The following is a 24,142-nucleotide window of genomic DNA, read 5'->3' on the forward strand; positions in this document are numbered from 1 at the left end:
TTTAGAAAGAAAAAAACTCATTTTCAAAGTAATTTGAGTTAGAAAAAAAAAAGCTAAGCACAATAAGTTTTAAATAATTAATTTGCATTTTTAAAACTTTTTATTAATGTGTGCCAGTCAAATCAAATTATGGGAAAAAGTGCTTTCACACAACTACACTGAAAAATTATATTTTTGCACTTTCAAAGCATTGTGCGAGCATTACCCAGCTGTACTTTACAGGTCTGGATGAAACAAAGTAAACCCTTACCTAACGTGTCACACTTGTCTTTTGCCCGACAGATGTCCTGCCTGAGAAACAAACACACTCATGACACAACACACACTACACAAGTGTTTACGCTTTAATCAAGTTCAATCCACTGCGTCGTAATGAAAATCATATGATCAAAGGTTTGACTTAAGTCAGGAAAGGTTATGAGATCAGAGGTCAAGTTAAGGTCACCTGGTTATGAGAAGGGCCGTGTCATGATGACCTGGGTGACTGTCGTCCAAAACATTGTGGCTTTGTTGCCACGTGCAGAAGTTATGAAGTGTCGCAGTGGCATAGAAGTTTATATTCGGTCCTTCCTGAGGAAAAACACACACTTTGAACAAGTTATCATTATCGAATTAACAAAGCGAATTATTAGAGTTGATCGGAGCAGAATAATCACTCAGATGTTGCTCGTTTATGTCTCAGGACACTATTATTTCACTGATGTACCAAGCCTGTTTTTCCTAAACTTCCACACTAATGAGTCAATTCAGATCATTTGATGAGAGATTATCGAGATCATATTGAGATCTCTTAAGTTCTGATGGCAGACTTTGGGTCTTGAGCAAATCTGAGCACATTTTGAGACATTGTTTAGATCACGTCTCAAACTGTAGAAGAGACGTGAGAAACATCTGAGACTTCAGCAAAAGTCTCCATTTAATCTCACTGCTGTCTAGGAGAAACAACTGAGAACACAAAGAGATCTCATGTTGCTCGTTTATGTCTCAGGACACTTAATGCATTATTACACTAAAGTATCAACCTTGTCTCAAGTGTTTCCCCTAGACTTACACATAAATGATAAAGTTCAGATCATTTGATGACAAATTATTGAGATCATATTGAGAGTTTTGATGACAGTATTTGGGGTCTTAAGGAAATCTGAGCACAGTTTGAGACATTATTGAGGTTGAGAAATTACTTTTTCTTTTTCTCTAGAGACACATGTGGCTTCTCCATATAATCTCATCTGGAAGAAACCAATCAGAACTTAAAAAGGTCTCATTTGTCTTTTGTCAAAAGGATGTTTTCTGATGTACCTGTTCATTATGTATGACGATGAGTTTGACAATCATGATGTTGATTAGGTTTCCTACACTGGGGTCTCTGTAGATGGCAGCAACCTGAAACAAAAATACCCATAAACCACTGGTCTTCCAAACTGTAACGCTGGGTGAACTAAAAAACAAAACAAAAGGAGAGTTGGATCCAAATGCAGAAATTGTTTTAATAACAAAAAAAGCATGACCAACCAGATCACAGAATGAGCATCACCAGACACATATCCAACAAAGGACAACACCAGACTATGGCCACGTTTACACAAAGCCGGGTATTTAGCAAAACGAATATTTTCCCCCACTCCGTTTTCAAAAATAACATCGTTTACACACCCGCATAAATACGCCGTCGAGCGCCATCATAACTATGCCAAACCTATTGGCGGCAGTGTAGGGGTTAAGGATAAAGCCATTCAAGCCAATCAGAATCCTCAGAAACGACAAGAGAGAACCTAAAACGCCGTTTCTCCCAGTTCACACGACAACACATAACTGGCATTTTCAGAAATCTCCACTTTGGCGTTTGTTTTTAGAAATAATCGTTTTCAGTGATAAAAACGCCGTTTTCGTGTAAATGAGAGGGCAAAACGCAGAGAAATATCTGCATTTTCCCATCGTGTAAACGGGGCCAGAATATGAGAAACACTGGGGTATATACACACTCAAGGGGAGATTGGCAAACAAGACACACCTGGGAACATTTAGGAACTAATCAATAAGATAAACTACAAAGGACTACAAACTTGGCACAGAACTGGAAATAATGTCCGCACAAGACATAAGGAACACAAGAGGAACACAAGACAAGAGGAACACAAGATAAGGGGAACACAAGATAAGGGGAACCCAAGACAAGGGGAACACAACACAAGGGAAACACAAGACATGGGGAACCCAAGACAAGGGGAACATAAAACATGGGGGACCCAAGACAAGGGGAACACAAGACAAGGGGAGCACAAGATATGGGGAACCCAAGACAAGGGGAACACAAGACAAGGGGAACACAAGACAAGGGGAACAAAACACAAGGGGAACACAAGACATGGGGAAGCCAAGACAAGGGGAACACAAGACATGGGGGACCCAAGACAAGGGGAACAAAACACAAGGGGAACACAAGACATGGGGAACCCAAGACATGGGGGACACAAGACATGGGGGACCCAAGACAAGGGGAACACAAGACAAGGGGAACAAAACACAAGGGGAACACAAGACATGGGGAAGCCAAGACAAGGGGAACACAAGACATGGGAAACACAAGACAAGGGGAACAAAACACAAGGGGAACACAAGACAAAGGGGACAAAACACAAGGGGGAACACAAGACAAGAGGAACACAAGACAAGGGGAACAAAAGACATATCGAACACTAGAAAAAGGGGAACACAAGACAAGGGGAACAAAACACAAGGGAAACACAAGACATGGGGAACCCAAGACAAGGGAAACACAACACAAGGGAAACACAAGACATGGGGAACCCAAGACAAGGGGAACATAAAACATGGGGGACCCAAGACAAGGGGAGCACAAGATATGGGGAACCCAAGACAAGGGGAACACAAGACAGGAGGAACACAAGACACGGGGAACCCAAGACAAGGGGAACAAAACACAAGGGGAACACAAGACATGGGGAACCCAAGACATGGGGGACACAAGACATGGGGGACACAAGACATGGGGGACCCAAGACAAGGGGAACACAAGACAAGGGGAACAAAACACAAGGGGAACACAAGACATGGGGAAGCCAAGACAAGGGGAACACAAGACATGGGGGACACAAGACATGGGGGACCCAAGACAAGGGGAACAAAACACAAGGGGAACACAAGACAAAGGGGACAAAACACAAGGGGAACACAAGACAAAGGGGACAAAACACAAGGGGAACACAAGACAAAGGGGACAAAACACAAGGGGGAACACAAGACAAGGGGAACACAAGACAAAGGGGACAAAACACAAGGGGGAACACAAGACAAGGGGAACACAAGACATGGGGGACACAAGACAAGGGGAACACAAGACAAGGGGAACAAAACACAAGGGGAACACAAGACATGGGGAAGCCAAGACAAGGGGAACACAAGACATGGGGGACACAAGACATGGGGGACACAAGACATGGGGGACCCAAGACAAGGGGAACAAAACACAAGGGGAACCCAAGACAAAGGAGACAAAACACAAGGGGAACACAAGACAAAGGGGACAAAACACAAGGGGGAACACAAGACAAGGGGAACACAATACAGGAGGAACACAAGACATGGGGGACACAAGACATGGGGAACCCAAGACATGGGGAACCCAAGACAAGGGGAACACAAGACAAGGGGAACACAAGACAAGGGGAACACAAGACATGGGGAACACAAGACATGGGGAACCCAAGACAAGGGGAACACAAGACAAGGGAAACACAAGACAAGGGGAACACAAGACATGGGGGACACAAGACATGGGGAACCCAAGACAAGGGAACACAAGACATGGGGAACACAAGACAAGGGGAACAAAACACAAGGGGAACACAAGACATGGGGGACACAAGACATGGGGAACCCAAGACAAGGGGAACAAAACACAAGGGGAACACAAGACAAGGGGAACAAAACATAAGGGGAACACAAGACAAGGGGAACACAAGACATGGGGAACACAAGACATGGGGAACACAAGACATGGGGAACACAAGATAAGGGGAACACAAGACAAGAGGAACACAAGACAAGGGGAACAAAACACAAGGGGAACACAAGACAAGGGGAACACAAGACATGGGGAACACAAGATATGGGGAACACAAGACATGGGGAACACAAGACATGGGGAACACAAGACAAGAGGAACACAAGACAAGGGGAACACAAGACAAGGGGAACACAAGATATGGGGAACACAAGACAAGGGGAACACAACACAAGGGGAACACAAGACATGGGGAACACAAGACATGGGGAACACAAGACATGGGGAACACAAGATATGGGGAACACAAGACAAGGGGAACACAAGACAAGGGGAACACAACACAAGGGGAACACAACACAAGGGGAACACAAGACATGGGGAACACAAGACATGGGGAACACAAGATATGGGGAACACAAGACAAGGGGAACACAACACAAGGGGAACACAACACAAGGGGAACACAAGACATGGGGAACACAAGATATGGGGAACACAAGACAAGAGGAACACAAGACAAAGGGAACTGTTGATCAACCAGAGGCTCTTAGTGGTCACTAAATCCAGACTAACATCCAGGGGTCTTTTGTATTTAATGATTGTTCATTTTGTACAGCACATTGGTTTTAATTGTGCTTTATAAATAAACTGAAATTGAAATGTATCTACTGAATCGTGTTTGAGACGTTTTCCTGCCCAAAAGTCAAATGTCCTGCTCTAGATCTTCAACATCTTCCAGCAAATCCTTCAAATCCTGTCGTAAAACTGAGGCGATCCAAGCGGAAGTCATTAGTTCACCATAAATACCATGTTTAGAAGAGGCCAAAGGGGAAACTCAGACAGACTGATTCAATTACAGAGAGAGACAGGCAGCTCCACTATAAATCACCGTCAGACACACTAATGCAGGCTTCTGATTGGCCGAGAGGACACGCCCACACCACTATGACATCATCAGAACAATAAGACTCAATCTGGGGTTTGTTTCCCATACAACACCATAACTCGCTGCTTCACTACAGTCGTACGATGCATCGTTGGAGAAATCCACTAGCTAGTCACGACTGTTCCCCAAAACCATTTCGTCGCAAATTGGTCGTTCAGCCATGTTGGTTAATGATGTCACGCAGATGGAGGATTAATAACTACTATAAATGAATCTGTTCGAGATCGAATTATTGCAAGATGTTTTGCTATAAGTTAGACATGCATCTCGCGACCATAGTTGGCTAACAATGCTTTCGGGAAACGCACCCCTGAACATAAAAGGCAGTATAATGAACTAAATTCACTCTGAATCTCCAGTGTGAATGGGCTCTCACTCTTGCCATGGTATTCTCTGAAGGATCTGGTGTAAATATTGTCCATATGTTGTTTTGAACAGTTTTTACTCATTTATATCTGGATTTATACCCAAAAACTGGCTCATTCATTTAAAATATATGGAGCGAAGTAGAGCGGGTGGTCAGAAGACCCCCTGATGGATCGTATCAAAGCACGGCCTTGTGGGTAAAAAGTCCAGCCAAGTTATTATGGAGTAAATCAGTGCATGAGGTATGGAACCAATTATTGATTAAAACTATTTAATAGACTTCAAAAAGACTGAACGCTCATGAGACCCACAGCAGATTTATGAGCTCAAAAACAAGACAAACTACAGATGCTTTCTCTAACAATAACACATAATTCTAACCTGATTACAAATTTTATGGTATAAGTATATTATGGTATAATGAAAAGAATAAAATGTTGATTTACTTACTACTGACATGATTGTGAGTATGTAGTGCTCGAGGTTTGGGCCGTGGTGCCGGAGCATCTTGGTGTCGGCCGTGACCATGAGCTCCACAAAGCGCGGGTACGATAGGAAACGCTTCTTGCGTGAACGGGGAGCGCTGGAATCCTCTCGGGAACGAGCCGAGCGCTTCCGCATCGTTTCCTGTATCGACATCACTTCCTCTTCCAGAGTTCTGTTGCTATGGAGACTGATGTGATCGTTGTCGTGATGTTCTGTGGGAAAAGAAACACCCTTTTACTGTGTTACAGCACAAATTAAATCATTATATGATACAATATATTATAATTTAAATAATAATAATATTTTTCTAAATATATTTACATAGAAAAAAAATGTAAATAAATGATTCATGTGATATTTTACAGTTTATATTAAAATTTTAATATAAACATTACCATTTTTTAATATTTCAGTTTCATTATTAATACTATACATATTGCAATATACTGTTATAATAATAATATTTATTATTATTATTATCATTATTATTGTTGTTTTATTTCTAAATATATAGGTTACATATACAAAAAATAATGAGTTTCAATATAATACTTTAACTATTATAATATATAATAAAATCATCATCAATAATATCAAAAATAATATTGAAACTGAGACGTTTCCTCTGCAAACAGTGTCTTTGTCAGAAAACATCAGTGTATTTTTAGTCTGAGACTTTCTGTGAGATACTGTGAGGCCGGAGGAGGAGCGACTGATGCAAGCGCTGATACACGCATACACACCACATGTGAGATTACATCAGAGCGGCTCGTGCTGGAAAACTGACTCCAGATCAGCTGACAGACATGATGCTGAAGCCCTGACAGAAACCACTGCACTGAGGCATTACCTTACAACACATGTGTGTGCAGATCTGGGTCTAGTGAGTGAACAGAGCGAGAGCGCTGCCAAACACACACACACCAAACACACACCTCCAGAGAATGAAGACGACACGCTTTACGAGGACATCTGCCGTTTGTTTATTCACACACACACACCAGCCCTCTGTAAACCCAGCGCACGGGTGTAAACTAAACACACTCATGCTCACGGGACAGTCGCTTTGACACAAGCCTGGACGTCTTCACACACTCTGAGCTGATCTAAACATGAGATCACTGATGGAAGGAACCAATAAATCATGAGAATGAGACTTTAGTTGAAGTCACCGGGACAGTCATAAACACACACACTGAGACTGGGACAATCATAAACACACACACTGAACTGTGTGTCACACACACTGAGACTGGGACAGTCATAAACACACACTGAAACTACTAAATAATACTAAATGTTACTTCTAAATTTACTGGTTACATTCATAATAAATTACATTTCAGAGTTTCATTATAATCATTAAATATTACTATATACAATATTAATAACAATAATAAGGTCATAATAATACTACTGCTTATTCTTAATAATAAGTATATTATTAGGTATATACATTTATAAAACGGTTAGTTCCAATCCTTGATTCTGGCCAATAGCTGTGCTTTATTCATGATAAAACACGACTATGACCGCTTTACCCAACGGCTCCATACATCACTGCGCAACACTGCTTTCATGCATATTACACATTGGAGCGTCGTTGCTGTTCACGGTCAGGGACTATTTTTTTTTTTTTTTTACTCATTTTTTTTTAACTTTAATATTTTATTATTTAATATTGTGTGGTAACCATTTATCGTGAATTACACACTCCTGAACGGCTCTCTCGCTGTCACACCTATAAGCATTAGTTCCATGTGTCGCTGAACGCAAGAGAGACTCTCGGGAGCGTAAACATCACATCCTTTCGATTTTTCCCTAATGCTTCACATACAAATCAGTCAAAGCTTTCACAGACAACCAAGGAAGTCTCTTTTTTTTAACTTTCGTTACAAGCTCATACATTTGTTCTTACATATACATACAGCCCGTTTAAGATGTTCAAACATCCGACTCTACATAAACTCGACATGGTTTTGAGCTTCTCTGGTGACAGCGAGTGTAAACGGATCCACATCCAGGTGTGGAGATGAAGCACTTCAACAGCCCTTATTATGGAGACGCATCTCTCAACACGTCTCACGACGAGCCAGACGCGAGATCAGCGCTGAGGAGAAGCACAGAAACTCACCCGTGCCGTTTTAGCATCACTTTTAATAACATTTCGACAATGTCAATATTCCCTATATCTCACAGATTCTCATATCACATCACTGGGACTGATCCCGAGCTGCACTACAGATGTCAGACTGCGACCCGTTTGCTTTAGAGGACGTTTATCGGTCAGACACACTCATGAGATCTGACGACAAACATGGCCCGTATCTCGTGAGAACAATCGCTTCAGAGATAAAGATACAGCGTTTGTTCTCCGCCGTTGTGTTTCAAACGAGTGCTTACAAGGAGATGACGAAGGCAAAACCACCCTCATCCTCTGGAGTCAGCAGACACAAACACACCACAACATGTCCATGCAGGAGTGAATTCACACGCCTCAATATCAACTCAATCGTTTCTCATCGAACGATCTTTACATTTATTTCACAGTTCTTACTTTCCTTTTTTATCAGTCTGTAGAAAGTGTGATCAGATACGGCTTGTCCACTTGCTGGTGATCTTTCTGTAATATCAAAGATACTATATACTGTTCGAACTTGGATGAAAATGATTGGACTGAGAGACTATCTGGGATAGTGAACCACTTTAGGGATGCAGGATCCCTATCCCACTCGACAGATAAAGCGATGTGGAAATTCGGTTCGCGTAACAACCCCGAAGTGATAAAATAAAATAAAATTCTGTAACAAAATTTATAGGCAAGACGAGTAGTTTGTTTAGGCATGGTTGTAGGGGATTACAAACCTGCGCACATATATTCAAACGCACATAACTATAGAATCAATTCTTAATGCGCATGTGAACGCCATCAGGTTCAGTTTAAAAGGATAGTTAGACGTAAAGACGATATAAATACTGTTTGTTTTCTCACACAAACCGCTCGTTTCGTGTCTTAGGCCATCAATGTGTACTTACATTTACGAGTCATTAAATCATGATTAATTTTGACTTCTCTGTGCATGCTCTTCGAGGTGATGACCATAGACCTGCATTATATGACTAACAGAAAAGAACGGTTTGACCTAAAAATATCAAAATTGAAAATACTGTGGAAACAAAGACACCTACATCTTGGATGCCCTAAAACATATCAAAAATTAATTTCAAAGTAAACTATCCCTTTAAAGTCTGTTTAGAGGGAACATTGTCGTCATTTAATTACAAATGATCATTTCACCGGAAGTGAATCAATCAAAACTAACTTTAGCTGGAAAATAACATTATTCAAGAACCGCTATAAAACCAAACCTGTTACCTTAAATTATATTAAGTTTATCTCCATAAAGCTGCTTTGAAACGATCTATAAATGAGGTATATACTGCTATATAAATGAGGATGACTTGACTAGACTCTGTATGAGCAATGCGCACTAACTGAGGCTGGAAGTGTTTAAGTGACCCGTCTCATGAACTCTACCGTCTGGAAGAAAGTACAGAACTCTCTTTTATAAACCGGTATCAGTTAAACTGAAAGTGAATGGTGTGTATTAATATGTTTATATATCAGGTTTTGGTGAAATGCTGGCTATGGTGTCCATTAAGCACATTTCATTTAATTCCTTGACCAGTGATTCGTTTGGGCAGAAAACTCGAAAACATTAAAGTTGATAAATAAACAAAACCCCTGAGAACTTCATTAGTTTACCTCATAAAAGAGTAAAAAGCAACCTTTGAGCAATACACATTCAGGGAAGCATAACGTCATCGCCAGTCCACTTGGCATTGTATAAACTGGGACAGTTGGCACGATCCAAACACATCCCATCTTCCCTTTCATCCTCCTCGCTCTCTCTCTCTCTGTCCAATCGTTGCTCTGGTTTAAGACAAGACTCCTCTTTCAAGCCAGACATAAAGAAGTGCCCCATCACTGACCCTCACAAAGACGGCTTTATGTGTCCGCACAACCTGGAGAGAAGAGTCCCTCGAACCAGAGAGCCTCAACACAGCAGCTCCAGCTCTTTTAGGAGTTATTAACACATAATGAGAAGACGCCAGTCTTAGTTTTCTAACCAAGGTTTGAGGATCACTGTAGTTGTAATAAATATGGGCGTTACAGAAGGTCACATGATCTGAATATGAAATTTTTACACAGTTTTTAAAGAGTCTTTTTGACTTGTTTTCCGGCTAATTCTTGAAAGATGATAAAGGGATATTGGGTTTGTATTGGGAACAGTGATGGAGAAAGTAATGCGTTACAAAAGTGCATTTCTCCCTAAAAAGTGAAAAAGTAACAGATATTTTGAACTACATGTAAAAGTAATGCATTACTTTACTAGTTACCTGAAAAAGTAATCTGATTACATAACTTGAATTACTTGTAATGTGTAATATCATTTTTGTAGTGCATTCGAGTTCACTGAAACCCTTTAAATGGGTTAGTTTAGTGTCTGCAGGCTCAGATCACTGAACACACAGACCCAGCTGTGTGTCATGCACAAAAACAATTACCAAACTACATGAAGCGCTTCCCCCATAAAGCCAGAGGATCCTGGTTAATCTGTCTGCCTTTGCAGCATTCATCTGGAGAGCTGCCACTCCTCAAACACAAAACAAACAGAGCCGCTCTGAAACTGAGCTGTCCTGGCAACTCTGAAGCCAGCGAACGCACTACGCCAGATTAAGTCCAGACGGCAGCGCTGGCTTGGGCGTGTGTGTGCCGCGAGCGAACTGAGCTTAAACGCTTCTGGATCTCTGGCACCGGCGGGAGGAGAGGCGGTGGGCGGCAGGTGCACGAGCGCACAGGTGATCAACCTCACGCACGACCCTTTAAAGGGGGGAGTTCATCCAAACATGAAAATTAGCCCATGATTTACTCACCCTGAAGTCATCCAAGGTGTACATGACATTCTTCTTTCAGACGAACACAATTAGAGTTATATTAAAAAATGTCCTGGCTCTTCCAAGCTTTATAATAGCAGTGAATGGCTGTCCAAGTCCATAAAAGTGAATCTATCATCATAAAAGTGCATCTGTCCATGATAAAAGTGCATCTGTCCATGATAAAAGTGCATCTGTCCATCATAAAAGTGCATCTATCCATGTTAAAAAAGCATCTATCCATCATAAAAGTGCATCTATCCATGTTAAAAAAGCATCTATCCATCATAAAAGTGCATCTGTCCATCATAAAAGTGCATCTATCATCATAAAAGTGCATCTATCATGAAAAAGTGCATCTTTCCATCATAAAAGTACATCTGCCATCATAAAAGTGCATTTATCATCATAAAAGTGCATCTATCCATCATAAAAGTGCATCTATCCATCATAAAAGTGCATCTGTCCATGATAAAAGTGCATCTATTCATCATAAAAGTGCATCTATCCATCATAAAAGTGCATCTATCCATCATAAAAGTGCATCTATCCATCATAAAAGTGCATCTGTCCATCATAAAGTTGCATCTATCATCATAAAAGTGCATCTGTTCTAGGGCTGCAACAACTAATCGATAAAATCGATTATAATCGATTATGAAAATCGTTGTCAACGAATGTCATTATCGATTAGTTGGTCTGATTACGTCACGGGGATTGTTTACATGGAACATGCGCTTCTTACATGCGCTTCATGAGGCGCACATGCAGTCTCTCTCCCTCGCCGCTCTACCCTGCCTCGCGTGCGCAACACGGACGGTTTGGAGCACATTATCTTCTGTCTCGCATGCGCACTCTTGATTCAGTGAGTTTGAACTAATTTGCGGGCATCAGGAAACCGCTATCAATATGCAGCATACACGAAAATCAGTCACCTTTCGGTAAATTCGCCGTTTTGAAACCAAAATAGGTGACCTACGTTAATCGTGTATACTTTATGAAGCCATACTATAGTATAATGTGAGATAGAAATGTATATTTAAGTCATTAAATTCAAGTTAACCTAAGCTTTTCCCTCCACTGCGGCTGTCAGTCATTCTCTATTCGGTGTTCAAACAGCGCGTCGCGTTACAACAGTTAACATGATGAAACTCTTTCCAAGATGATTCAATGTTATTATTATAATTGATCCGTAGATAAAGGTCTATGATGGTTTTTCTATCTTGCTAGACTTTTATTGCTGTAACTTAATCACTCTCTACTGAGTGTCTGTTAGATCACAACACTAGAGTAGACTCGGCGCACTATAATTGTTCTTCACGTGCACAGTAGCCTAACTGAAATTTAAAACTGTTAAAAGAAAAGACTTAATAAACTATTGCATAGATACAGTATAATACACAGTCAATATGTCTTTCTCTTTCCTTGATGCTTTTAACTTTAATGCGGCGGACACTGAAGAGCTGCGCGCCGCCGTGTGACTCCGTGTTGCTTCAAGCGCATCATTCAGCGCTCGCGATGAGCATAAGCACTTAAGCACATAAGCACAGCGCTTTCATGATCATGTCATAATACTTTTGCGCAATGAAAGTTTATTAATAGCCTTTCTTGTTCTGTCCTATCTATTATATTTTGCTTCCTCACTAAACAGCTGTGCTTTACATTTAAAACAGTTGTGCATCTGATTTTTACGATGTTTTTCATGAATGTATAACAACAATACAAAGAGCAATGTGTACGTTTTACCAGAGTTAGTGCTACACTTATTGTCTCTTATTTGTTCCCCACTAAGGAATTTTTTTTCACTAAATGTTCAGATTTTATAAAATTATTGTGCACTTGTGATATTTCTAGGCTAAGTTTTGCAGAGTTATCCACTAATCTAGTTTACAATAGCATTTTTGTCATAGGTTATGGTCATATATATTTTTTTATTTGTTGTTTTTCTTTATAATGAAGTTGTCTGTATTAAGTAGATTGTTTAACACACAAAAGAGTGTGGTTTTTAGGGTTTTATTTTGCTATAATAAACAAAAAAATGGAATATAATTTTTTTATCTGATTAATCGATTAATCGAAAAAATAATCGTCCGATTAATCGATTATCAAAATAATCGTTAGTTGCAGCCCTAATCTGTTCATCATAAAAGTGCATCTGAATATAATGCCATTATAAAGCTTGGAAGAGTCAGGACAGTTTTTAATATAACTTCAATTATATTTGTCTGTCAAAAAAGAGTGTCATAACACCTAGGATGACTTAAGGGTGAGTTTAAATTTTATTTTTTGGGTGAATACCCCTTTAAGGCAACTAAGGCATTTCAGCCGCAGCCATCTTTCAAACAGCTGTTTCAGTCAAATCTCTTTGAATGAGAAAACATCAAATTCTCCAAAGCTGTATTCAATTTCATATCTGAAATGCCAATGAACTCAGCTGCAGTGACGCAAGACTTTACTAGCCAGCGATTGGCTGTTTTATTCAGTTTAATTTATTTACAACAGTTCACTAGTGACTTAAAAAATCAGTCTTTATTCTCTTCAATAATTTCAGGTCAAAAATATGTTACACAACTGAGCTCTGAGCATCTGAGAGCATCAGTGTGTATCAGGAGAGACGCAGAGTAAGCGAGGTGTTAAACAGCAGATAGAGTGACTCATTTGTTCGGCCGTGACATGCAAGGCTTTGGAAATATTTTCCAGCAACACCCTGCAGTCTAATACATGCTTAGATCTTTGCCTTTCTAACCACTTATGCTTTTTAACGGGAAAATAAGCCACAGAGAGAGAAACCACCAAGTAAAGAGCCAGAACACTGTAGCAACCACCTAGCAACGGTAACTAGGGGAATTAAGTTTTGTGAACAAACTTTGATGCTGGCTTGAGAAAAGCCTAGCTTGAAAGTTGGATGGGTGGGTGGGTGGGTGGATGGGTGGGTGGGTGGGTATATGGATGGATGGATGGATGGATGGATGGATGGATGGGTGGATGGATGGGTGGATGGGTGAATGGATGGGTATATGGATGGATGGAAGGGTGGGGGATGGATGGATGGATGGATGGATGGGTGGGTGGGTGGATGGATGGGTGGGTGGGTGGATGGGTATATGGATGGATGGATGGATGGATGGATGGATGGATGGATGGGTGGATGGATGGATGGGTGGATGGATGGGTATATGGATGGATGGGTGGGTATATGGATGGATGGATGGGTGGATGGATGGATGGATGGGTGGATGGATGGGTGGATGGGTGGGTGAGTATATGGATGGATGGATGGGTGGATGGATGGGTGGGTGGGTATATGGATGGATGGATGGATGGATGGGTGGATGGGTATATGGATGGATGGATGGATGGATGGATGGATGGATGGATGGATGGATGGATGGATGGATGGATGGATGGATGGATGGATGGGTGGATGGATGGATGGATGGGTGGGTATATGGATGGATGGATGGATGGGTGGATGGATGGATGGATGGGTGGATGGGTGGATGGATGGGTGGGTGGGTATATGGATGGATGGATGGATGGGTGGATGGATGGATGGATGGATGGGTGGATGGGTGGATATATGGATGGATGGGTGGGTGGGTATATGGATGGATGGATGGATGGATGGATGGATGGATGGGAGGATGGATGGGTGGGAGGATGGATGGGTGGGTGGGTATATGGATGGATGGATGGGTGGATGGGTGGATGGGTGGATGGATGGGTGGATGGGTGGGTGGGTATATGGATGGATGGGTGGATGGATGGATGGATGGATGGATGGGTGGATGGATGGGTGGGTATATGGATGGATGGATGGGTAGATGGAGGGATGGATGGATGGATGGGTGGGTGGGTGGATGGATGGATGGATGGATGGATGGATGGATGGGTGGATGGATGGATGGATGGATGGATGGATGGATGGATGGATGGATGGGTGGGTGGATGGATGGATGGGTGGGTGGATGGGTGGTTATAATTTATTGGTTATCATTATTGTGTTAATAATGTTGAATGAGAATAAGTTCCTCTTGCAGGATCTCTTCTCTTCTCTGAAGATGAGGGCGGGGCTTTAACCTGTCACTCACATGAGATCAGCCAATAGCAAACCACAACCATCCAATCAGCCAATCCATTCCCCACACACACAATCAAGCCTCGCCCACATTTGTTCTTGTTCCAGAGGCGTTTCGCTCGATATACGGCACAAAAGAGGAGAAAAGATAAGCATATCTTTCCTTTCATGACTGTAATACAGCAACACTGAATCGTCCTCTTCAAAGCGTTCAGTATCTGAACATCAAATCATTATCAGATTGAACCAAAGGCATCTTCAGCTGAGCTGTCATCCTCATCTCTGATGCACGACCCCGATCCAGCAGAGATGAAGAGTTCACCACAAACATCTTCATTTACACCCCAACTATTATTTCATACGTCTAGGTTGAGCAGTTGCCCGGTGTAGAATATGGCCGCATCATAGTACCTATTTTATTAAAGTCACACAGGTTTGAATGACATGTAAATAGATCAAAAACTTCTTGAAAGAGGATAAATGAACGTGAGAAGCAACGCTGCACATTGGGTTTGTACTGGGAAAAAGTGATGGCGTTACTTTTAAAAGTAATGCGTAACAATATTGTGTAACTCCCTAAAAAAAGTAACACGTTTTAACTAAGAGTTTCGTAGTTACTTTTGTAGTAGTCACTTTTGCGCCACTTTTCCTCACCTCGATGAGCTTGATTGTTTATTTTATAAAAACAAACAAAAAAGGTAAATGTAAAGGCCCTTTCAGACCAAGATCTCACTAAACGCTTCTGGACCGAAGGATCTCCAGTGTTTGTGTGTGTCGGAGACTTCTGCAAAGTGTGTGGAGCTGATTAACTTTCATTAGATGAAGAATTCCAATAACCGGCTCATAATGAAGACGCTAATCCTCACAATAAGCACACGCCAGCAAGCTTACAGCGCTCCGCTGACAGTGGAAACACTGGCTTAGTTTACGCACGAAACTGACCCTGAACAGTCACATATCCGTCACATTAAGAGTCTGAGTCTATCCTCGTCTCTGCTCCAGCGATGGCTAACGGAGATGTGATGCGTCCCAATACGCCATCCGTCCTAAATAGTGTTCGAAAACACGGCCCAAATCGTAGTATGTTGAAATGAGTATCCAAAGATACCGTGTATCCAGATCCGCGAAAACGCTAGCGGCTAATATTGCCCACAACTAGTGTTGGGTAAGTTACTCTACAAAAGTAATGAATTCTATCGGATCTATAGTTAACCAAGACGTGACATGATGGCTATTGCATGCTGGGTATTTTAGGGCGCAGTAAGTATTGGAATAGCCTGAGGCTGTTACCTGAGGAGGTGCAGGGCTGCGTGTCATGTGACCCGGTGTCTGCGTGTCTGTAGACCAGGTGAGGTTTGTTGTGCTCTTCCTCATACTCGTCTTCATCAGCGCTCAGCAGCGGCTCCATGAACACCTGACCGCTGTGTGTCGTGAACGTGCCGATCTGAAGAAGAACAGCAGAACAACACACATGAGGATCCAACGATCCCTTACTTTATTAAGTGATCAGACACGCAATATTCACCCGCTGGAAACATCTATTATTATTATTATTATCTGCAGATTCATTTCACAGCAAACTGGAAAACCAAAACATCTTTTATTATGTGGATGTTCCTGCTGTTTTATTAAAGTGCTTTTAAGGCGGTCCACTTTATACCTAACAACACCTTATGTCAAGTGGCATATAAATACATAAATAAATAAATAACAGTACAAAAATCAACAGTAAAAATAAATAAATATGTTATATTAAAGGGGTGGTAAAGTATGATTTCAGTTTTCTAACTTTAGTTAGTGTGTAATGTTGCTGTTTGAGCATAAACAACGTCTGTAAAGTTACAACGCTCTAACATTTGCGAGTCAGCTCAAACTTTAGCACCCATCTTTTCACATGCAATAGAAAGTCACTCTGTGTGCATCTCACAACAGTTCCTATAGATTATCCTGACAGAATATGCTAATTGAAGATAGTTAACTCCAACATAAATTCATCAACTAACCATTCAGAGACGACCTGTTGTATTCTACATGTTGTCACTTCTTCTTGAGTCTCTCCATCTTCGACTGACTCCGTTTTAACATAAAAGGGAGAACAGTTTCTGTCATTTTAACGTGCCGTGTCTGCGTGAGGTAATCGCAGCTGATAACACACGCGAGCTCTTGAAACCCCGCCCTCTGCAGCAGCTCATTTGGATTTAAAGGGCCAGACACAAAACGTTGAGTTTTTGCAAACCCTCAAAAATTGACAACTTTAACATGCTATATAAAAATATCTGGGGGGTATTTTGTGCGAAAACTTCACACACACACACACTCTGGGGACATCAGAGGTTTATTTTACATCTTGTGAAAATGGCATTTTACCACCCCTTTAAACAAAATGAGTTAAAAATTAAAAATGGTTAAAAGTTGACAAATGAAAAGTAAAAAAAAAAAAAACTACAATAAAAACTAAAATAATAAAATAAATAAAAATTATAGTAAATATATATATATATATATATATATATATATATATATATATATATATATATATATATATATATATATAAAGAAATAAATAAACAAAAAGTTAACAAAAATAAATAGTGAATGAAATAAGTTTAAGATTATAATATTAAAAATGAATAGTAAAATAAATAAATAAATATTGCAAAGTTAAAAAGTTAATAAAATGAACAGTACAATAAATAAATAAATACAAATGAATAGTAAAATAAATAAAAATAGACAGTACATAAAATAAAAAAGTAAAATAAAATAAATCTAAATAATATAAATGAGCATAAATGAATGTTAAAAAAGACTAAACAAATAGGCCTAATAAATATTGAGGCAAAATGATTGGCACTCCTTTATGATCCCATCACGGTTTATCACCACGGCAACTCGTGCAAACACAGATTCCACAGTCCACACACACACATACACCCGACGGGAGCCGCTTGTTTCAGGACACGGTATACTATGGAAAACATACCAGCAAATAATGAAGTGGAAGAATGCTTGTGTTTGCTTGAACGAATGGAAACATGTTTGACATGAACTCTATTAGTTTTCCAGCGCGTCACGTGCCGCTCTACATGAACATCTAGATCACAATCTCTGTCAATCATGTCACGTCACCGGCCTGGTATTCTCTTCCCTCGGAAACAAATGTCATTTCTGCCTCGTCCCACGGCGTGACCTTCACATGAAGAGCCTCTTCCACAGAAAGACACTATTACATCACACACCGACTGCCAAACACACCAGATGACACCTAGAAAACCACTAAAAGTATCATAGCAGTCGTCTCTGTGATCAGTGCACTGTATCTGACAGATGTGAGGAAAGGCTTGAATGTTGTGCATGTAGTTTTGAATGACAGCAGAGACGAGTAAAAGCGTCTCATTAGGATGATGTCACTCAACACAGCCTTCATTAGGCCGGTTCACAGGATGAGTGTGTAAATATTTCCGTCTCAAACCTCCTGACAGGCAAACACTCGCTCAGAGCCGATGGAAACATGACAGAGCTGTCCCTTCACACACGTGCACTCGCACAAACACACACATATGCCTGAGGATACAGGACTGATGGACACACACACACACACACACACTCATTCATCTCATGAAATCGGTCAAGAAAAAGTCTAGCTTATATTGTATCACTATCAGCAAGTACATTTTGCAAAAAAAATGAAGATAAAATAAATAGTCTATTTTTAGGACCAGTGAGATTTTTTGCATTGTGACATTATTTATCATATTAATTAAAAACATTTGCTCTCCATTTTTATATGAGATTTAAATGACACAAAATTTTTACTTTATTTTTACTGCAAAAAAAAATGTAACTTACTTTTTTTTTCTTCAATTCTGCAAACTATAATTATGGTTAAGTATATTTATATAAATATAACACTGAATTGGTAGAAATAAATATATAAAACATTAAGCAAAAAGTATTTTTACTGGGCTTAATTTTGTAACAGGCAAAATGTAATTATATATAATATATATATATATATACTGTATGAAGAGTTCAGATGCAAAAGCCTCTAAATGCCATTTGAAATTTTCTTCTAAAATGACCATTTTTATCAAGCTTGTATATTTAAGTTCAGTAATTTCACTTAAATGACAATTAATAGGTAATCTTCATTGCCATTTAAGTGAAATTACTGAACTTAAATATACAAGCTTGATAAAAATGACCATTTTAGAAGAAAATTTCAAACGGCACTTGATATATATATATATTATATATATATATATATATATATATATATAATAAAGGGTGTAATGTGAACATTTTATCTTCACATTTCATTAATGATTTTTAGTTGTATATATATAAATTCACAATTTAATATTATAATAAAAATAGATATTTAATGTTATGATTCATCCATGTACTTTAGTATGACATATTTGTGTATAATTCTGCAACTGTAAGTCTGTCCAGATCAACACTTCAGTTTCCCTGTAAACTCATCGGCTGGTGCCAGCTGTGGGCATCAGAGGTCACCCGAGGTCACTCACACACACACACACACACACACATCTGTCCTGCAGGTTATTACGCTCAGGTGAGGACAGATGCTGTCAGCGGTCTGAGGAGATCAGCGCACCTGACCATCTTATTCTTTAACACACGCTTTCTGTGCACTGAAGGATTATGGGTCGGTCCGTCACATCACTGTCACTGATTCTCTCGCATCCCATGATGCAATGCTTCTGACTCCTAGAGTCTCTGTCCTCTGTTCGCGGTCTAGCAGGACTGGAAACTGTTGAGAAACGGACATCGGTCGGCCCTTTCTGAATCTGATGTCAAGCCACATGTGTGTGTGAACTGGGTGCAGTTATTAAACTGATCAGATTACAAAATCAACTAAACGGTTAAGAATTTCAACTTGTTTGTTTATTTGTGGTTAAGGGGAAAATAGCAAAATATGAAAAGAAAACAATGTAAATAAAAGGATTTTTTTTTTCAATTTCAAATAAAAAAAGTCTCTTCTTGACATTTTAACATAAAAATCATAATTTTAAAATGGCAAATAATGCACTAAATATGACAGTAATATTTATTATAAATTTGACAGTAATGTTCATAATTAAATATGGTTAAAATCTTATTTTTTAAATAATTTTAACATGTTTTTTGTTCAAAACTATTTTTATGGCGAGAATTTTTTGGAAATAATATTAATAACATGGATTTAAAAAAAAATACAAAAGCTTTTAAAGTTTATCTTCAATTACAAGGAAAAGTATCAAATTAATTCCTGCCTCTGGACACTGGAAACAAAAATCTACATGCTTCAGTTTTAAAGTTGTTAAAGTTAAAAACAAAATACCATGTTCTAAAAATCTATTTTAAAAAAAAGTTTTTAAAGTTTGTCTTCAATTAAAAAAATCTAAAACTAATTCTGGTCTCTGGACACCATTAGAAATATTTTTTTTTAACAAAGAAAACAAACTTCTTTATGTCTATGTTGCAACCCTCCCTCAAGCTGTTTACGACACGAGCGGGACGAAACGTGCGTTCCTGACATGAGAGACTGATGAACGACTTGATGCGACCCCGTGACCCCATCCGACTAAAGAGCGTCCTGCAGGGACTAACGACCTCTATTACCTGAGATCACTAATTACTGGTGAGTGTATGCGAATGGGTCAGGAGCACATCCTCAGAGACGCCCTGAGGCCGGCCAGCCAGAGCAAACGGACTATATTTGACAGACTAGACAGCTGGGTGTCATATGAACCGAATCACATCCGTCCATTCTGTCCCACACCAGTCACTTCTCTAAAATAACTAGCAGTCATGCTTAAACACACAGTCATGCCTTGAGAAGAATAATTCAACTAAAACAAAGCCTAATCCTCACAGAGAGAACTAATCCTGAACTCATGCAATTACCAACGAGCTTCTCGCTAGTAAAAACTAGTCAAAAAAACTTTAATTAACCGCTTCACTTCTAGTAATCTGCTGTGACATCACTAAAAACAACCAAAATTGACAAACACTCCAAGTTACTAGTCACCAGCCCATATGTTTACCCTGACAGCAACATAGTGTCGGCCCAGATCCGGCCCACATCTGGAACATGAGTTTATGCTCACTAGTCCAGTCCATTATAGGAGAACAAAGGTGAACAACTCAACAAAACCAAAGCCTAATCCTCACAGAGAGAACTAATCCGGCATTCATGGCGGTATTAACGTAATTACCCAGAAAGCAACACTGTGTCGGCCCAGATCCGGCCCACATCTGGTATACTTGAAAGTCCACCTGTACCGGATCTGGGCCGACACTGTGTTGCTGTCTGGTCTGGTTATGAGTTTCCTGCTAGTAAAAACTTGAAAGTTGGAAACACTCTGACATATCTGCTGTGATATCACAAAAAAACAACCAAAAGTGGAGCATTTAGCAGCCTGTACATGATACTAGTTACCAACCTACATCTAGTAATTTAAAACTAAAATATCTAGCAGTTTAATTATGACAATTACAAGTTGAGAAACACTCTGACTAATCCCAGTCAACTATTGCGACATCACAAAAAAATAGCTAGCAAACACATCGGGCCCTGTTTAAAGCTCACGGTGCAAGTGCACTCAAGTCGTCCGAATCCACTGTTGCCAGTTTCACGACGGGATAAATGGTCGGCGCTCCCGGCGCATGATCTAAACGGGTCGTCTCTATTCTCTTAACGAGTAATGCGTGTGTTTTGGGCTTAACATTAAAATTAACCAACCGGGGTCTCTTCCATTCCCTTTAAAAGCCAGTTGCGCCAGTTGAGTGTGTGTGTGTAATAACGCGGGACGCGGGTTGTGGACCCGCCTATTGGCTCATACTAACGCGCTCTTTAAATAACAAAACAAAAACAGCGCCATTGATTTAGACCAGGTTAAATAGACACAGTCGCCTCAAAATATCAACAATGCTCCTAAACACTGTTCTCAGACCAGCAGCCTATGGGTGCACAAATGCATTTGCTATTTACACAACGTTGAGCAGGACCTGAAAATGATAGTAGCGTCGGGCTGAAACTAGCAACAACAAAAAAACACTTGCCTGGCGCTGCATTGCATTACTGGTTAATTACTAAACCCAGATCTTTAACCACAAACTCTCCAGTCCATTTTCTCATGCCATTGTTGAACTGCCCAGACAGCAACACAATGTCGGTACACGACATCCAGTACACGAGGATTCCACGCGGCCCAGATGTGGGCCGGATCTGGACCGACACGTATTTGTGATGTTAGCTAATAATCCAAGTTAACATCACAAAAAAACAACCAAAACAAAACACTTAATGCTACTAGTTATCCAGACTCTGAGTTAATACTCACCACTCCAGTCCATTCTCACATGCCCTTGTTGAACTGGTAACTATACTCATGGCTCTCATTGCAGAACACGAAATCCAAGGCGAGGAGTTGGATCCAGATCCTTCCATATACCTAAACCGACCCATCTCCGGCCCCTGACCCCTAATCCCCTTAAATCTGGATCTAACTCCACCCCCTGGATCTCGTTTACTGCAATGAGGTGCTACTGCATGAAACATCACATCAGCTGACAGATCTCTTGATACTCACTAGTCCCGTGCAGAGGCTGAAGACGGCGTGGTGTTCGCTGCGGGCGTTGACGTGTCCTCTGAAGAAACAGTGGCGCAGGTCGTCTCCGCGCTTCTCCTCGTCTCCCAGATGGAGCACCGTGTAGGCCGGAGCGATGAATCCCGAATCGGCGGTCAGGTTGAGGTGAAAGGCCTGACCGAACGCCTCGATCCGGTAATGAGCCCTGGAGATCTCCGCGTCAGCGCTACGCCTTCTCCTGCGGTAATGCTGTCGGTGCGGGAACGACTCGCCAAAATCATTCAAGCGCACTGGAGTGACGATCTCATACGACGACAGCTGTCTGATGAAGCTCTCTGAAACACACCACACATCAGTGTTACATCTCAGATGTTCATGTCAAATCAGGCTATTTAATTGGCACTGATGGTTCCATGAAGAAGCTTGAAAGTCTGTAGCTCAAACAGTAGAGTAGCACAAAGGTCATCATGGGTTTGATTCCCAGAGAAAGCAAGAACTGATAAGAGTGTTAATGTGTACTTCGGATATAAGCGTCTGCCAGATATAAATAATGTTCTTTACTGGGAACCTAAATGGCAAACCTTTATTTTCAAGAGTGTGTCGTTTTTGGACACTTGAGTGACTCTCGCCAGATTTGAATCAGCTGGTGTTGATGTGCTTTGAGTGGATGTATGAAGTCAAGTTCACACAGGTGTCCTAACAGAGGAACCACAGGTATAGAGAATCACACTAGCTAACCACAAACAAACACAATCCTTTACAAAACTACATCTATTGATATAGCATTTCAATCCTACAAACTTCTCTCTGTCAGATGTTTAGATTGTAACGTGTCTTTGTGTATCTTTCTTTATGATAAACTGCAATTTCTTTGGGGTTTTTTTTTTATCTAATGCAATGACATTCAGTCATTTTGAGTGTCTAAATACTTTTTTGGGCTAATACATATTTACTAAACATTTTAAAGACGCATAATACACTGCATACAGTTTGTAACTGAAGTGTCATTCATCGAGACAATATTTAGAATGCAAAACATACACAATTACGCGATATATAACAGCACACTAATCTGTTTATATGCACAAAAATACATTTTAAAATGTATTGTCATAGAAACCAAAACAAAGTGCTTATATAAGCCATTGTCAACCTATAGATTAGCCTGACGCGTGTCTGAGCTGGTTTTGTGAGAGTCTTACCTTGTTTGTGGTGGAGTTTGTACGTGTGCGCGGTGCGTAAAAGCGCGGAGAGGTGCCACACGAGTCCCAGCAGCCGGAGCGCAGGACCCCGCATGATTCCCCGGCCTCTGCCTCTCTCTCTCTCTCTCTTCGGTTCCCCGGGGCTGGAGCGTGTCTACCGGCTCTCCTCCTTCTGCTGAAACACGATCCGATCCGCCGTCATTCCGTTAAAACACCCGCTCGGACCCGCTCATCTCGCGCACGGACCCGCTCTCAGTCAGTCGGATCGGTGCCAGCGGGCTTCTTTTTTTTTTTTTTTTTTTTTTTCGCTCGCTGGCTCTCCATAGGACACCCCCCTAAACACACACACACACACACACACACACACACACTGAGGCTCTTGTCACGCCCCCCTGCTCTACTGTAGACTCTAGACTCGACCACTGAATCAAACTACGTCAGAGTTCATTTCACCGAGACACAATAAAACCCGCAGCAGTGACTGACCGCGACCCGTCGATA

General features: G+C 40.6%; 1 protein-coding gene across 2 annotated transcripts in view; it reads right to left on the bottom strand.

Moving 5' to 3' along the window:
- LOC120460377 (A disintegrin and metalloproteinase with thrombospondin motifs 20) overlaps positions 1-23,940 on the bottom strand; it is an 81,915-nt gene extending 57,975 nt beyond the window's left edge. Inside the window, exons 1-7 of one of the 2 annotated variants that reach the window (XM_039648121.2) lie at positions 23,642-23,940; positions 22,443-22,774; positions 16,132-16,285; positions 5,790-6,037; positions 1,300-1,383; positions 446-570; positions 251-291 (exon numbers count right to left, since the gene is read on the bottom strand). In XM_039648121.2, coding sequence (XP_039504055.2) covers positions 251-291; positions 446-570; positions 1,300-1,383; positions 5,790-6,037; positions 16,132-16,285; positions 22,443-22,774; positions 23,642-23,735 — 1,078 coding nt within the window. In that variant the 5' untranslated portion in view covers positions 23,736-23,940. Of the gene's footprint in view, positions 1-250; positions 292-445; positions 571-1,299; positions 1,384-5,789; positions 6,038-16,131; positions 16,286-16,844; positions 16,985-22,442; positions 22,775-23,641 lie in introns of those variants that run through there. The other variant, XM_089127422.1, reaches the window with a different exon arrangement.
- Between the last annotated feature and the right edge of the window lie 202 nt (positions 23,941-24,142).

The sequence above is a fragment of the Pimephales promelas genome, chromosome 25, assembly GCF_988280905.1.
Source record: "Pimephales promelas chromosome 25, fPimPro1.hap1.1, whole genome shotgun sequence".
In the NCBI taxonomy this organism is placed as follows: Eukaryota; Metazoa; Chordata; class Actinopteri; order Cypriniformes; family Leuciscidae; genus Pimephales; species Pimephales promelas.